Below are 14,167 nucleotides of genomic sequence, written 5' to 3' on the forward strand. Positions count from 1 at the left end.
TAATGTGCTCCCCTTGTTGAATCTGATTACAGAGTGCTCTGCAGCTGTAGCTTTACCTGCTGCCTTGATTTTGATTTGTGTTACCTGATTGATAAAGGCTATCCCTGTTCCTGGATTTGGACCAAAAGTATATTTCCAAGATAGGCTGTGGTAGCATAAAGCTCCTGATGAGCTCCCAAAAAGCCTCTTATTTGCTGTCTGGTACAGCTCTAGGAGAAAGGCCACAGTGAATAAATGACCTATTCAGCCACGCTGACCACTCTGTCCCTGTGTTGAGGTGTGCTCTGAAACTCTTCTTTGAGTGGGACATCTCCTCCCCCACGATTAATTGGACTGTGACATGCCTTTTTCTGATAATGAAATTTTAAGGTACAGGCACTGTAATAATTTATAAACATGCTGAGCTGTAAATACAAGCAGATATTTTAAACAAGTAGGATTTTCAGATGATTCAAAAGAGTTACTATTTCATTGTGGGCCATACACAAATAAACAAAACACAGGAAGGACTGTAAGTCAAGTTAAATGTGATACTGATCTGTATTTGATAGTTCTGAAAGTAGAAATGGATTATCAGCACATCAGATTACAGGTACTTGAGAAGCAGGTATTTAGGAGCATGAAGAAAGCTCCTCTAAGTGTATGGGCCCCTGTGAGGTGTTATACCTACTGTATATAGTATTAAACACCAGGAAACCTGAAAATAAAAAAATGGTTTTTTCCCTGTATTTTATTCTCAGTGTAGATGTTTGTGAGTGGTGCATGGCTTGGACTTACCCTCTTTTACAGAAAATTAGGTGTCTATCAATAAGTGTGAAAATGAAAAAGTTCTTATCCAAAGGTAGAGCCCTAGGTAGTAGTGGATATCTGTTAATGCTCAATACTTAGAAATCATGTTGAGCTTCACAGTGTCATTCTCTAAATAATTAATTGTAAACAAAAGTCATTAAATATTGCTTTGGAAAGCTAGTTGCTGTAATAAAAATAATCCAGTATTTGTTTCCAGAGTTTCTAAAGGAATAAAATACTGAATTTTACTTAGGTATTGAGCTAACACAAGAATACTTAGGTATTGAGCTAACACATGAAGACTGTTGAATAGCATAAAGGATATTTTAATAATAAATTTTATGTGAAAGTGTGTTTTTTAGGAAAAAAAATCAAGTTCTTGCCCTCTGTGCATTTTATCTCAAAGGAAGACTGGTGTAGTTAGATCAGCTTTTTGGGAGGCGGATGCTTTTGGCAAGGGGCATTCCTTTTACAGCTGCAGACCATATTTGTCCCTTCCCTGCTCATTGTGTTGTGCCCCTAATGCACTGGCCCAGGTATTTAGAAAGACTTGTAGTGAGCCATGTAGCTGAAGAACACCTGTCTTCCCTCCACCTTTTCTGTGATTTCTAAGAAATCCTGACCTAAAGGTCTAGGCTTGTTTCTGTGTTTGTTGTCAGTAATAAGATCTTGATTGACAGAGCATCATCTATTTGTGAGATTTTCCATAAGGAAAAGATCTTTCTAGATAAATGGATTTTTTAAAAATTTAAATTAAAAAAAAGAAAGATGGGCATACATAGGTTTTGAGGTTTGTGGGTTTTTTTGTATACATGTTATAACTGTCTGTCTACTTTTGTATGTAGTAACACATTTGTAATACTGTACTCTGCAATTGTGGTCAGCTTTTATGAATGGCAGTTTGAAGTAGCTTTGAAGTACTTTCCTGTATCATTGTATTCTTATAATGTGCCAAGGAGAAGAAATTTGTCCTGTAAAGCAAACTTTTCCTAGCTATTAAGTTGGGCATTTTATTTTGTCTTAAATTGATCATATTATGCAAATTTTAAATGCTGATACATAAATCTATCTCATTTTTTGGACATTATTTGGTCAACTGAAAGAAAAGGGGAAAAATTGATGTAATACCTATTGTACCAAAAAACATATGATTGTTTTGGACTATCATAGAGGAAATATTTCTACATAAAATTAATTAATAGTAATGCTTGCAATTTTTTTAAGGTTTCTGACTGATTTTGTAGGCTGAACTTTTCTGTTTGCTGCACTTTTTACTCTTTCTCAGTATATGTTACTACTTCCTATGTGAAGTAATTCTTACCTTACCTACAGAGAACAGGGATGGGTCAGGCTTATTGGTCCACATCTTATAAATCATTAGCAGGTTATGCACAAGTGTTTCTTGTTGGCAGTGTCCTTGTGTGGTTCATTCCAGAGACAGGCAGCACTGGCAAAATCTGGGGCTGCCTCTGGAGGCTCTGGTGTTTCAGGCAGGTGTTCAGGCAGCGGCACCCTGGGAGCACTGGGGACACAGCAGTTGCCCTGAACAAGGCTGAACATGGTACTCTTACCCAGGGACCCACACATCAAGTCTGAAGTGAAGGTTTACCAGTCATAAGATTGATTGTGTAAGATGCGAAGTGATGGTTTTTTCTCATAGGTATCAGCTCTCGTTTTGATGTAAAATTAGAGAAAATGACCCATGCACATTTCTTGGGGTATTTTCATAGAATCATAGACTGTGGTTTTCTGTTCTGCAAAAGAATTTGCACTCAATTCTAGTGTTAAGGTGAATTACACATTTGTAATTAGAATAGCATTCTATCCCAACTAAATTGCTGTCAGGAGCAGATGACCGAAGTACAGCTGACCATGTGAGAATTGGTCAGCTTTCCAATCCCTAACATCTGGTTTGGGGTAAAAAGTATTTCTCAGCCAAACTTTCAGCCACAAACAATGTGGAGCAGCAATTGTTGTTTGTATTCCGTGTAGCTTAAAACACCAAAGCTAGCGTAGGATCTGACTTGCTTCACCTTACCATGTAGAACATAACTAAACAATAATTATTGACATAACCAAGGTTATTGCTGTTGTTGATACTAACTTACTCTATTGTAGTTCTTCAGATCAATGCACACAGTATTTCAGTAGGTTTTCATTAATAATTAAGTTACTGTTCTGTATAAAAAGTTTTAGCTGGCAATCTCAGTATCCTTAGAGTATGGTTCAGTCTGTCCCCCTGAAATGATATGCTGATGAAAATAGAATAAAGCATGATTTTTTTTCCTGTCATGTGATAAGAATTGCTATGTGCAGTTAGAGTAGAGCTAAAAAAATATGAATTACTCAAATAAGCAGTTTATGGGTCTTAGTATTAAGCAGTTGTACTAAAAAAGCTGCAGGGATTTTTAAATCATTTTAAAATAAGCATTTACAAGCATGCTTAGTAGGGATTCATGCTCTCATTTAAAAACAGAGAGTGCAAAACTTTTATCTACTTACCTCCAATGTTTGTAACCTTACTGCTTTTCAATTTTCAGAAACTTACTTGAGAAGGAGCTCTTTATTTCAGTTAGAACTTTAAATGTATTCATTCGCTCCAAGCTACTTCAATTTCTGCTTGCGTTTCATTGAAGTGCTTTTAAGTTGCTTTTGCTTGTTAGTACAGACTTTTTTCCCTGTGTTCCTATGTTAATACAGTGGGTCAAATTCTCAAAGATAAAATCTGATACAGCTATTCTATTTCTTTAAAAATAGTGAGGTTTATAGTAATCTGATGGAGCTGGAATTCAGGCTGCTGTAAGGCATATGTTATGATGAAATATTCAGTTGCATGCATTTTATTTTTGCATTTCCCATAAGATATGAATGCCCTTCTTTTAGGGTACGAGTTGTGCTTGAATTTGAATTGAATTTGTTGCTGTTAGGTGCTTTTAGTAAGGAGCAAGCCAATAATGAGAATTTAAAGATATCTTCTGAATGTGGCATTGCACATGGATTTATTTTTCACTTGGACTTTTCAGTGAGCTTTCCACTGCTAAATCATAATACCCTTGAAAATCCTTTATGATTTATACGTTCTGCAGATCGTAGTGCTGCATAACTTGAGACTGGAACACTGCCTGAAGTGAAAAACATTATGGCACTTCTGTGCACAAGGACGAGAGTCAAGGGCTGTTTGGAGTGTGGGACTTGACCTAGTGTTCTGCAATTGCTTATTATAATGACCTGATCCTAAGTGTGAGATTTATTTTTTATAGTACTTGTTAAACTACATTTTCCACTTCTCTAACCAAAACTGAAGCCTATTCATGTAAGATAGTGCGTATAACATTTAGATAAACCCCAAAACCTCTGTTTTCAAGTAATTTTTAATTTGAACAAAGTTGAACACTAGACACCATTAAACCAGCAGGGAAATAAGCCTTTGGGATCCAATAGCTGAGACTGTTTGCTGGTGCCAGGATGGAGGTGAAAGCTTCATGATCAGAAGTTACTGTTGGCATCACCAAAGACAGTAAGAGTATAGAAGGTTAAAACCTTGGGGGAAGGGCATTTCAGTGATAGTTGTGATTTTGCTATTGAGATTGCATGTGGTTTAGTTATAATTTTTTGCAATGTTTTGTTAGAGTTTTGTGAGTCTCTGTACCATGAAGCTCCTTCAGGATAGGAAATTTTATTTTAATTTTTTTATCTGGGGAGGAAGAAAGCCAAAAGTGTCCTTGATACCTGCAGATATGTAAGTAGTACTAAAAACAAGTTGCCAAACCTATGGAAAACCTATGTTTTTTTCCTCTTTCGTTAAGTAGCATGTACATTTGTTAAAAAATTGAAGTAGAATAAGTTAAAAGTGTTTTTTGTGATATTTTTAAGTTAATTTCTTGCTATATAAAGATAAGTGAGGCTGGGGGAGGGGTTGGTTTTTTACATCTAATGTTGCTTCAGAACTTTTTTGTTTTTTCTTTTCAATTGTAATTTAAAGCCTGTCCTTCTGGGATTTTGTGGCTCAGGTAACAGAATGGGGTATGTTATTTCAGGCATAAAATTTAGAATAAATTTAGACTAAAAGGCATAAAATCTAGAATAAACGTCTGGACTTTTGTTCAAATAAACAAAGGAACACCATGGCCTAAGTCTTAAATCTGCTCTTTCACTTACAATAACTTTTTTGAGCTTCGTCGCTCATCTGAACACTTGACTGTAGACACTTTTCTTTAGTCTGGAGCATAGAGGCTTTTGCTTGGTGTCAGGAGAGCAATTCTGTGCCTTCATCATATTTCCCAGCCTTGAGGGCTAGTCAGCACAGCTTCCTCTGTTGCCTGGTTCTATGCTGATGGAGGTCTGGTCTAGGTTCTGTCCTCAGTTAAAAAAGAAAATCCCCTGCTGCTTCTTCATTGTTCATTTTTGTTGCTTCTTAATTTTTAAAATACACAAGTTATACCAATCAGAAGACCTTTTTTTTTTTTTTCTTCAGATGTGTTTTATAGCTCTGCTGTCTGTATATCTGGGAAGTATGGGGAGAATTGCTGGAGTTCTTGAAGCAATGCAAAGATTGCATTAACCCCACCTATTGCATGGATAGTTTATTCACTCACATACACATATACAGACACACATACTTATCTGTACTTCCTAGTTAAAAACCAAAATCTACTATGTTGTGGTGCAGTTGAAACATCCCTTAGGATATATCTGGTTATCTTAAAACTTTCATTGAAAGCTCGTGGTTTTGCTGCTTTCACAGCCTTCTTGAACTATTTAGCTCCCTGGGCTCCCCAGATTGCTGGCTGCCCTGCCCTGAACTTTTCTGTTCAGCTGACTTACTAGCTGGGAAGTCAGTGAATTTATGTAGTAAGGTACCTTAGACCTTAGGAGACACAAAATGTTTACTAGATAAACTGTCAAAAGTGAAATTCTATCTTGGCAACCATCAAGATTACAATCCAGAATAACTAGTGTTTGCATTTTTGATGTTTCTGAAATGAAATATTTAAGAACATGCAGTGTTTGGGAAGGAGGGATCTGAGATATTTTTTGTTCCAGTTGAATTTCTTGTTGTGATATATATACTCTGTGTGTTATTTTCCAACAGAAAGATCTCTTCAGTTTTTTTTAAAGTCTGTGCTTTGAACTATTCCAAATAAATTCGAGAGTTTTTTAAAATGTGTTTTTAAGTGTGCTTTTCTCCCCCAGTGTATTTACAGCAACAACATGGCTATAAAGACAAAGCTTTCATTAGAAAAATTAGGTGTTTAAGGAGAACAGAAAAACTACCCTACTCTCTAAGATGTATAAGAATATCATGACTAAGACCGCATTTATGCAGTTACGTCCTTAATAACATGTGGTGTCTTATTTGTGTGATGGAAACAAGCCAGATTGGTGAAGTAGCTTTCAGAGTACCTAGGTATGTTTTTATTGGGATTTAACAGATAACCAGAATGCCTTTTCTCTTAATATAATATTATTTCATGGTTCCAGGTAATATATGCTTTGAACACTAAAAATGATGAACATGAAGCAGCTATCCAAGCCCTTAAGGATGCTCATGAAGAAGAAATCCAACAAATTCTTGCAGAGACCAGAGAGAAGATCTTGCAGTATAAAAGTAAAGTGGCAGAAGAAATGGATCTCAAGAGAAAGATTCAGGTTTTGGAAGAGTCACTGGAAGATCACAAAAAGATGAAACATCAGGCCTTGACAGAATTTGAAGCATATAAGGATAGAGTTGAAGATATGCAGCTTTGTGCAGAAGCTCAGCATGTCCAACGTGTAGTGACCATGTCAAGGGAAGTAGAAGAGATCAGAAAGAAATTTGAGGAAAGGCTACGAAGTTTCATACAGTTGCAAGTACAGTATGAGAAGGACAAGCGTACAGCTCTGGAAGAGTTAAAAGCTGCCCACAGGCTTGAAATTCAAGAACTTCTGAAGACTCATCAGAGTCAGAATGCTACTTTAAGTAAGGGGCAAGAGAAAATGGAGGAATTGCATAGACTGGAGCTGGAAGACTTGAACAATAAGGTTGAAGAGTTAAGGCTGGAAAAAAAAAAGCTCATTGAGGACTATGAAGGCAAACTCAGCAAAGCACAGTCCTTCTATGAACATGAACTTGACTCTTTGAAAAGATCTCAGCTTTTTACAGCAGAAAGTCTACATGCCTGCAAAGAGAAAGAAGTGGAGCTAAGAAAAGAATTTCAGAACCAAGAAAGTATGTTACGGAAGAATCTGGGGAAGCTTAAAACTGAATTGCAAATGGTCCAGGATGAAGCTGCTAGTCTACGGGAAAAATGCCAAAAACTTCAGGTGGCTCTTGGTACTGCAGAAAACAATGTTCAGGTGAGACTGATGATATGTTGTTCCCAAGACTGTGAATTTCCTTTTCCTATAAAAGCAATGTTTCCACGTGGCTGTTAGGTTGAGGTTATTAGAGTGTGTAAACTTAATTTTCCATCACTCATATATGCTTGTCGTCTTCAATTTTTTTTTCATTCATTTCTACTTTAGGCTTAATTGTTTAATTACAGTATTTTCACAAGTGGCAACTGAAATAGTGCACATTCTTTCAGTATGTTAGTGGGTTTGGCTCAGGTAGGGTTAATTTTCTCTATAGGAGCTTGTGGGGTGCCATGTTTTGGATTTGTTGAAAACAAATCAAAACATGTTGGAAACAGTGTTGGTAATACAGGAATGGTTTAGTTATTGCTGAGCTGTGCTTACACAGAGAAGTCAAGGTCTTTTTGGCTTTTCACCCCACCCTTCCAATGAGGAGGCTGGGGATGTACAAGGAGCTGGAATGAAGCACAGCCAGGACAGCTGACCCCAACTGAACACAGGGATATTCCATATTGTATTATGTAATGCTCAGCATATAGATCTGGGGGAAGGAGGAAGGAGTGATGGTCTTTGCCTCCCCAAGTCAGTGTTAGGCCAGATGGAGCCCTGCTTTCCTGAGGATGGCTGAATGCCTGCCTGCCCATGGGAAGTGGTGAATGAATTCCTTGTTTTTATTGCTTTTATGTCTGTGGCTTTTGTTTTCTCTATCTTCTACATCTCAACCCACGAATTTTCCCACTTTTACCCTTCCATTTCCCTTCCTTGTCCCACTTTGGCAGTAGTGAGCAAGTGGCTGTGCCATACGTAGCTGCTTACCAGGTTAAACTCCAACACAGTTTTATTTAGTGTGTTGGGTTGATCCTGGCTGCATGCCAGGTGCTCACCAAAGCTGCTCTACCACTCTTCTCAGCTGAACAGAGGAGAGAGGCTGTAATGAAAGACTTCTGAGTTGAAATAAGAGGGAGAGATCACTCATCAGTTACCATCATGATCTAAACAGACTTGACTCAGGAAAAGGATTTGTTACCAAATTAATTACCAAATTTATTACCAATCAAATCAAAGTAGGATAATTAGAAGTGAAACAAATCTTAAAAGAGCACTTTCTCCCCACCCCTTCATCTTTCCTGGACTTAACTTTATTCCCAATTCTCTAACCACTTCTCCTACACTGATGCAGGGGGATGGTGAAGGGAGCCTGCAGTCAGTTCATCACACATCTCTGCCTCTTCTGAGGGGCTTCAGGAGGTGAGTTGATGGAAAGCTGCGGTGAAGGTGAAACCAGTTGTATGTTGGTCATTCCTACAGTAAAGGAAATTTGTTCCCAAAGAAGAAGAAGAGTCTAGTGCAGTATCTGCTACAGATTTTAAGATCAGGTCCTACTCTGACCACTGTGGATGAGGTGCTGAAATGCATAATCTCACCACATCTGGTGTCTGTTTCATTACACATCCTGTACAGTGTTTTCCCCAATTCTCTCTTCCACTTTACTTTCTGAAATGTTACTGTTTCAGTTACTTGAATTATAAGAAATCTATATTTTCTTTTGAACCAGAACAATATTTTCTTTTCCCTCCTGCATGGCTGAAACACATTACCCTCTCCAAGATGTGCTATTGTGAATCAGTACATCTGATTTAAGGCATAAGAAAAGTTCAGAATCATAGAACTATAGAATAGTTTGTCTTGGAAGGGACAGTAAAGATCATCTAGTTCCAAACCTTCTGCCATGGGCTGCCTTGCACTAGACCAACTTGCTTAGAGTCCCATCCAGCCTTGAACACCTCCAGGGATGGCAAGTTCACAACCTCTGTGGGCAATCAAAAAAAATAATTTCTTACTACCCTAAAAAAAAAAAAAAATTCCTCATAATTTCTAATCTAAACCTATGCTCCTTCAATTTAAGGCTGTCTTATCACTACATGTCTTTGTCAAAAGTCCTTTTCCAGCTCTTTTAGGCCTTCTTTAGATACTGGAAGGCTGCTCAAAGGTCTCCCCAAGAACCTTCTCTTCTCCAGGCTGAACATTCTTTCAACCTGTCTCTATAGGAGATCCAGCGATCCAGCCCTGTGATTAATTTAGTGGCCTCCTCTGGACTTTTTCCAAAAGATCCTTGTCTTTCTTGTACTGGGGCTGCTACACCTGGACACACAGGAGTACAGGTGGGGTCTAAAAAGAGCAGAGTAGAGGGACAGTATCACCTCCTGTGACCTACTGGCCATGCTGCTTTTGATGCATCCCAAGACATGATTGGCTTTCTGGGCTGTGAGGGCACATTGCTAAGTCATACTGAGCTTTTCCTTCCAGAGTCCTTCTCCCCAGGGCTAGCCAGCCTGTACTTGTGCTTGTCCTGACCCAGGTGCAGGACCTGCCCTTGGTGGTGTTGAACTCCATGAGGTTTGCCCAGTCCCACCTCTCAAGCCTGTCAAGGTCCCTCAGGATGATACCCCTTCCTTTCTCTCCAGCAAGTTGACTGCACCCCACAGCTCGGTGTTGTCAGTGAGCCCACTGAGGGTGCACCCAATACCACTGCCCATGCTGCCGAGAAATGTGCTAAAGAGTGCTGGTCCCAACAGTGATCCTGGGAATGTTTGATAGAAATAACTGCCCAGCTCTCATTTTATGTAGCTCCCTCCACACGTAGCTTAATTTGAGTCAGTAGTAAACACTTAGCTGCTCTGAACTCATAATGTATTCTTTAATGTGAAAAACTCTCAGATACCAGAAACCAGGTTTCTAAAGTTGACCCCCAGACTCTGTGGACCATTTTATTGGATTTTTTTTTCATGTACCTTTTGAATATTGTCACATTTCTCTTATGCATTACTTGTCATGCCATGTACCCATTATCTTGATCTTCAAAAAGTATGTTTGAAGCATTACATATAATAGACAATGAATATGGGAATAATATTGCACTATTTCAGCTTTTGTGTAAATAAAACTTGTTTGCTGAAAGGTCTCTTCTGTACCTTTTAACCTAATGTTCATTTAAATTGACATGATTGTATATGATGGTAACAAGTATTATGTGTTTCCTCTAGGTTCTTCAAAAACAGCTAGATGATGTGAAGGAGGAGGAGATGTCATTGTTAAGCAAACACAAAGAAGTGGAAAGCGAGCTTGCAGCTGCTAGAGAGCGCTTACAGCAGCAGGCCACTGATCTTGTTCTCAAAGCCAGTATGTATGTCAGTAACTTAATCTGGAAACAAACTTCATCCTTTTATTCTAGCCTTTTCTTTTTCTGTCAGCCTCATGCAGGTTTAGAGTGCCTAAAGACTGTTTAATGCTTTACATAGAATTTTCCAATGAGTTTTGGGGTTTTTAAACTTTTTTGCTATCACATGCATTGTACTTAAATTTCCTTTTTTATGTACTCATTTGTCCAAGTGCTGTACTTTGTATGGCATGTACGTATCTTCCAGGCCTTGGAACTGTGCTTATACAGAACAATTCTGCTCTGCATCTGTTCTCCACATAATAACTGAGACATGCTTCCTGTTCTTCCACCTTTTTTCAGTTGTCTTTTCTTTTTGCTGATGCTGTGGTACTTTCCTTTATACCTACTGTCAGAAGATTTGCAGCTTATTGAATGATAAATTCTTTAAAGTTTTCTCTATAGCTGCTTTTGTTGCTCCTTTGTAGTTGCTGTCATGTGGAAAGGCACAAAAAAATAGCTTAAGACCTGGAAAAGAAACATGCAGGTTTCTTTTCCATCTTTGGCATTGTCTCCCTAGTGTGCTCAGTAGTAGGCATGGGCCCCAGTACTTGAACTTAGGCAACTATACAATAGGTAGGGCTCTAGGGCTTAAAAAGGGGCCCCTGGCTTATCTTTGGCTTTGTTGAATTAGACCAATTATAACAATTTTTGATTGTTTTCTACACAAATTAGCACAAGCCCAGGAGTAGTCTAGGCCGTATGTTGGAAGAGTATAGCAACCAGCAGGAGTCCAAGACTGCAAGATCCTATTAGATCAAACAGCTAAAAGGAATAGGCTTGCTGCTGAGAGAATGTAAAATGGGCATCTACCCTCCAAAAGGTGATTTGTGAGGCAGCCATAGAAAAATTGATGGCTATATGAGAGTCCTGTTCTCATGCACTCTAAAGCTGTTGCTGCTTCATTCCTTAGGCAGAAGCATGAGAGGGTTTCACCAGGCCACCCCAAATGTAGTGGAAATAAATACCCAGGCTGTTTTTCTGTATTACTGATGGCATGGAGTCAGCTAGCCTGTGATTGAGGCCAGCCCTGGTGTCCTCTGGCACTGAGGTTTTCAGCTTTACCAAGCTCAGTGGTGCTGTCAGCAGTACCTCTTTGTTTTAGAGCATCACTGTGCAACAAGAACCAGGATCCCTGTTTGCAGTGGTGCCACCAAGCCTTTGCCATGTGGGGTAGTTGGGTGCCAGCCTGTTTGGAAATGGTTTCTGATGCTGGCCCACTGCCATCTCCTTGATTTTCAGCTCACACGGTCAAAAATCCATCCTCAAAGAAACTGAATTCTCATATTTAATTACCATAAAGAATTTACTCATCGTATTGATATTTTAGAACATTCTGTTGAGTCTCTTTGGTGCATTTAAAATACTCTTCTTCCATTTATCCTGAGATTCCCAACTTTTAAGGAAATTGCTGCATTTCATGCCTTTTTTGTAGAGCATGAGGAATTGGAAAGCTATCTTCTGTGTTAGTAATGCAAGGACAAAAGCTCTAGATCAGTGTCTATGTGTACTTACAATGAAATATGTATGACATACTTGTATGAAAAAAAGAAAATTCTCATTTTATTATTATTATTATTGCTAGATTATAAAATTTTGGGTTTGAAAATACCTTTCTTAAATAGCTGAACTTTTGAAATAAGGATTTTTTAAAAATGTTTCAGAACCTAAGCATACCCGTTGTCCTAAGTCTTCAGTTTTCAGTTTTCCAAACAAAAATGTCAAAAAAAAGTTCTAGCATTTTCCAGGGCTTAGTACAATTAGAAGTGTGCATTTTTAATGAAATTACTATTAATTTTGAGGTATTTTTAATTTTTGAATTTCATTATATATCTCATAGCTCTTCCCTTCAATCTGTGTCCACAGGCAACAAACAGTTTCCTTCTTGGCACATCTTGCTTTTTATAACAAATGGAAATTAATCACGAGGCTCAGTGATTTTGTCATGTGAGAAATAGCATATACTCCACTTTCATAGCTATTCCTTAGTGACTTAAATTTAAAAGCAATGCTTTGTTATAAAACTGAACTGTCAGTCAACCTGTCATTTTTGAAATTTATAATAAAGTGAGAATGGAAACAACAGTCTTTCCTAGAAACTGAGACTACAAAAAAGCAGTAGAAAATTATTCTGAGTAAATAATACCTCTCTTCTTTCAGTTGGACCTAACTAGAAGTATCCTCTTTTTCTAAACAGTCTTCTATTCACTCCAAAGCATCTCCCATAATAACAGAAATTTCACTGCTCTAGTCAGTTACCTACAATAATAAATATATCAAGAAGAACAGACAGAAATTTCTGAAGTCATAAACCTTTGTCAGCTGGTTATGTGAAGGACAGATGATTGTATTGTGTGGTTTGAAATTGTACTTCGTTTGTTTTTTTTTCCAAAAATATACATAAAGAAATTAAAAGGAAACCTCCAACCTGCAAGGATTTAGATTTAGATCGTACTTTACTATTTACTATAGAGAGAGTTTTGTTATGTCTTTTAGTCATATACATTTAGCAGAATAAAGTGTCATTTCCTAAGTTTTACAGCAGATAAAGCTATGTATCTAGTCTGCCAGCTAAATTATGAGTTTGATAAAACAATGACAGGTTTATCTTTAGACATCAGTGTTCTGCTTTCTGTTGCCAATCTTATTCTAGGATAGAAATATGCAGGTTTAGGTGGGATCAGTTCTTCAGCGTTCTTACAATTGCCTAATTCTGCTTTCCTTTGGGAGTCAACGTGCAACTTTGAGCAAGGAAAATTGAAACGAAAGGCGCCCCAGCAGCAATTGCTCTGCTGTTGTTGGGCATTTTACAATAAAACTAAACAAGTGAGAAGTGGAGAGGAAGATAAGTATTGCAGTGAAGACAAGGGAGATCCATATGCAAGCTTCCACTAGAGTGGTGCTATCACTGGAATATAAATGTGCACTTCAATTGCATGAAACCAATGCTATGAGGTTTTAAAGAGCTGTTTTGTTTTTAGGTCACATTGGAATGCTTCAAGCTACTCAAATGACTCAAGAAGTTACAATCAGAGACTTGGAATCAGAAAAGTCTAGATTAAAGGAAAAATTGTCCCAGCTGGAAGAGGAAAGAAATTTATTACAAAGCAAAACACAGAGTCTGGATGAGCGACAAAGGCAGCAAATTCTGGCATTGGAGAAGGTTAAACAGCTTATTGGCTTTAGTTGAATAAAACAAGAAAACACAAGGATTCTTAGACAAGAAAATACTATGCTTTAATTTTTGTTTGATATGACCAGACTAGGACCAGTATGTTTCAAGTATATCTCATGTAGCAACAAAGAATGACTAATGCAGAGTGTGAAGTGAGATTAAAGGGAAGGCAGATGAAATGCTTCTTTGTCAGAAGATTGTCCAATGCAGTCAGACTGCTCTGGACAATCTTCTAACAATTTCATTTGAGTTATAACCTTGTGTGTATATGCCTAGTATCTAAATTGTCTGAGGAAGGACAAATGTGAAATGATTAAGGAACAGTCTAAAAAGCCATTTGCTGAAAATGCATTGAACATGTTTGAAAATACTAACCAGAAATTCTCTATAGGCTTGATACCCGATTGTTGTTTTCCCAGATTAAACAGAGGAAAAATTAGGTTTTTAATAAGTATGTATTGTTTTGCGTGGATTTTTTAAAATTTCCTTTTTGGTTACTGAATCACATAGTCAGTGCATAGTGTTTGCTCAATTTGTTTTATATGGAAGTTAATTTTTTACAGATTTATGTCATCAGTAATGTTTTGGTATTTTTTTTATTCCTACTGTTCAGATTTTTTAACCATTGAATAGATTTCTTTTCCTGTACTTCA

At 37.6% G+C, this 14,167-nt stretch overlaps 1 protein-coding gene across 12 annotated transcripts in view; it reads left to right on the forward strand.

Moving 5' to 3' along the window:
* The window catches only part of FAM184A (family with sequence similarity 184 member A), a 74,557-nt gene that overhangs the window by 19,887 nt on the left and 40,503 nt on the right, over window positions 1-14,167 (forward strand). For all 12 annotated transcript variants that reach the window (XM_071437830.1, XM_071437889.1, XM_071437848.1 and 9 more), the window contains exons 2-4: window positions 6,271-7,125; window positions 10,167-10,302; window positions 13,321-13,502. In XM_071437830.1, the coding sequence (XP_071293931.1) occupies window positions 6,271-7,125; window positions 10,167-10,302; window positions 13,321-13,502 (1,173 nt within the window). The remainder of the gene's footprint in view (window positions 1-6,270; window positions 7,126-10,166; window positions 10,303-13,320; window positions 13,503-14,167) is intronic.

The sequence above is a fragment of the Agelaius tricolor genome, unplaced genomic scaffold (genome assembly GCF_023055355.1).
Source record: "Agelaius tricolor isolate 1412-34295 unplaced genomic scaffold, bAgeTri1.0.p SCAF_1, whole genome shotgun sequence".
In the NCBI taxonomy this organism is placed as follows: domain Eukaryota; kingdom Metazoa; phylum Chordata; class Aves; order Passeriformes; family Icteridae; genus Agelaius; species Agelaius tricolor.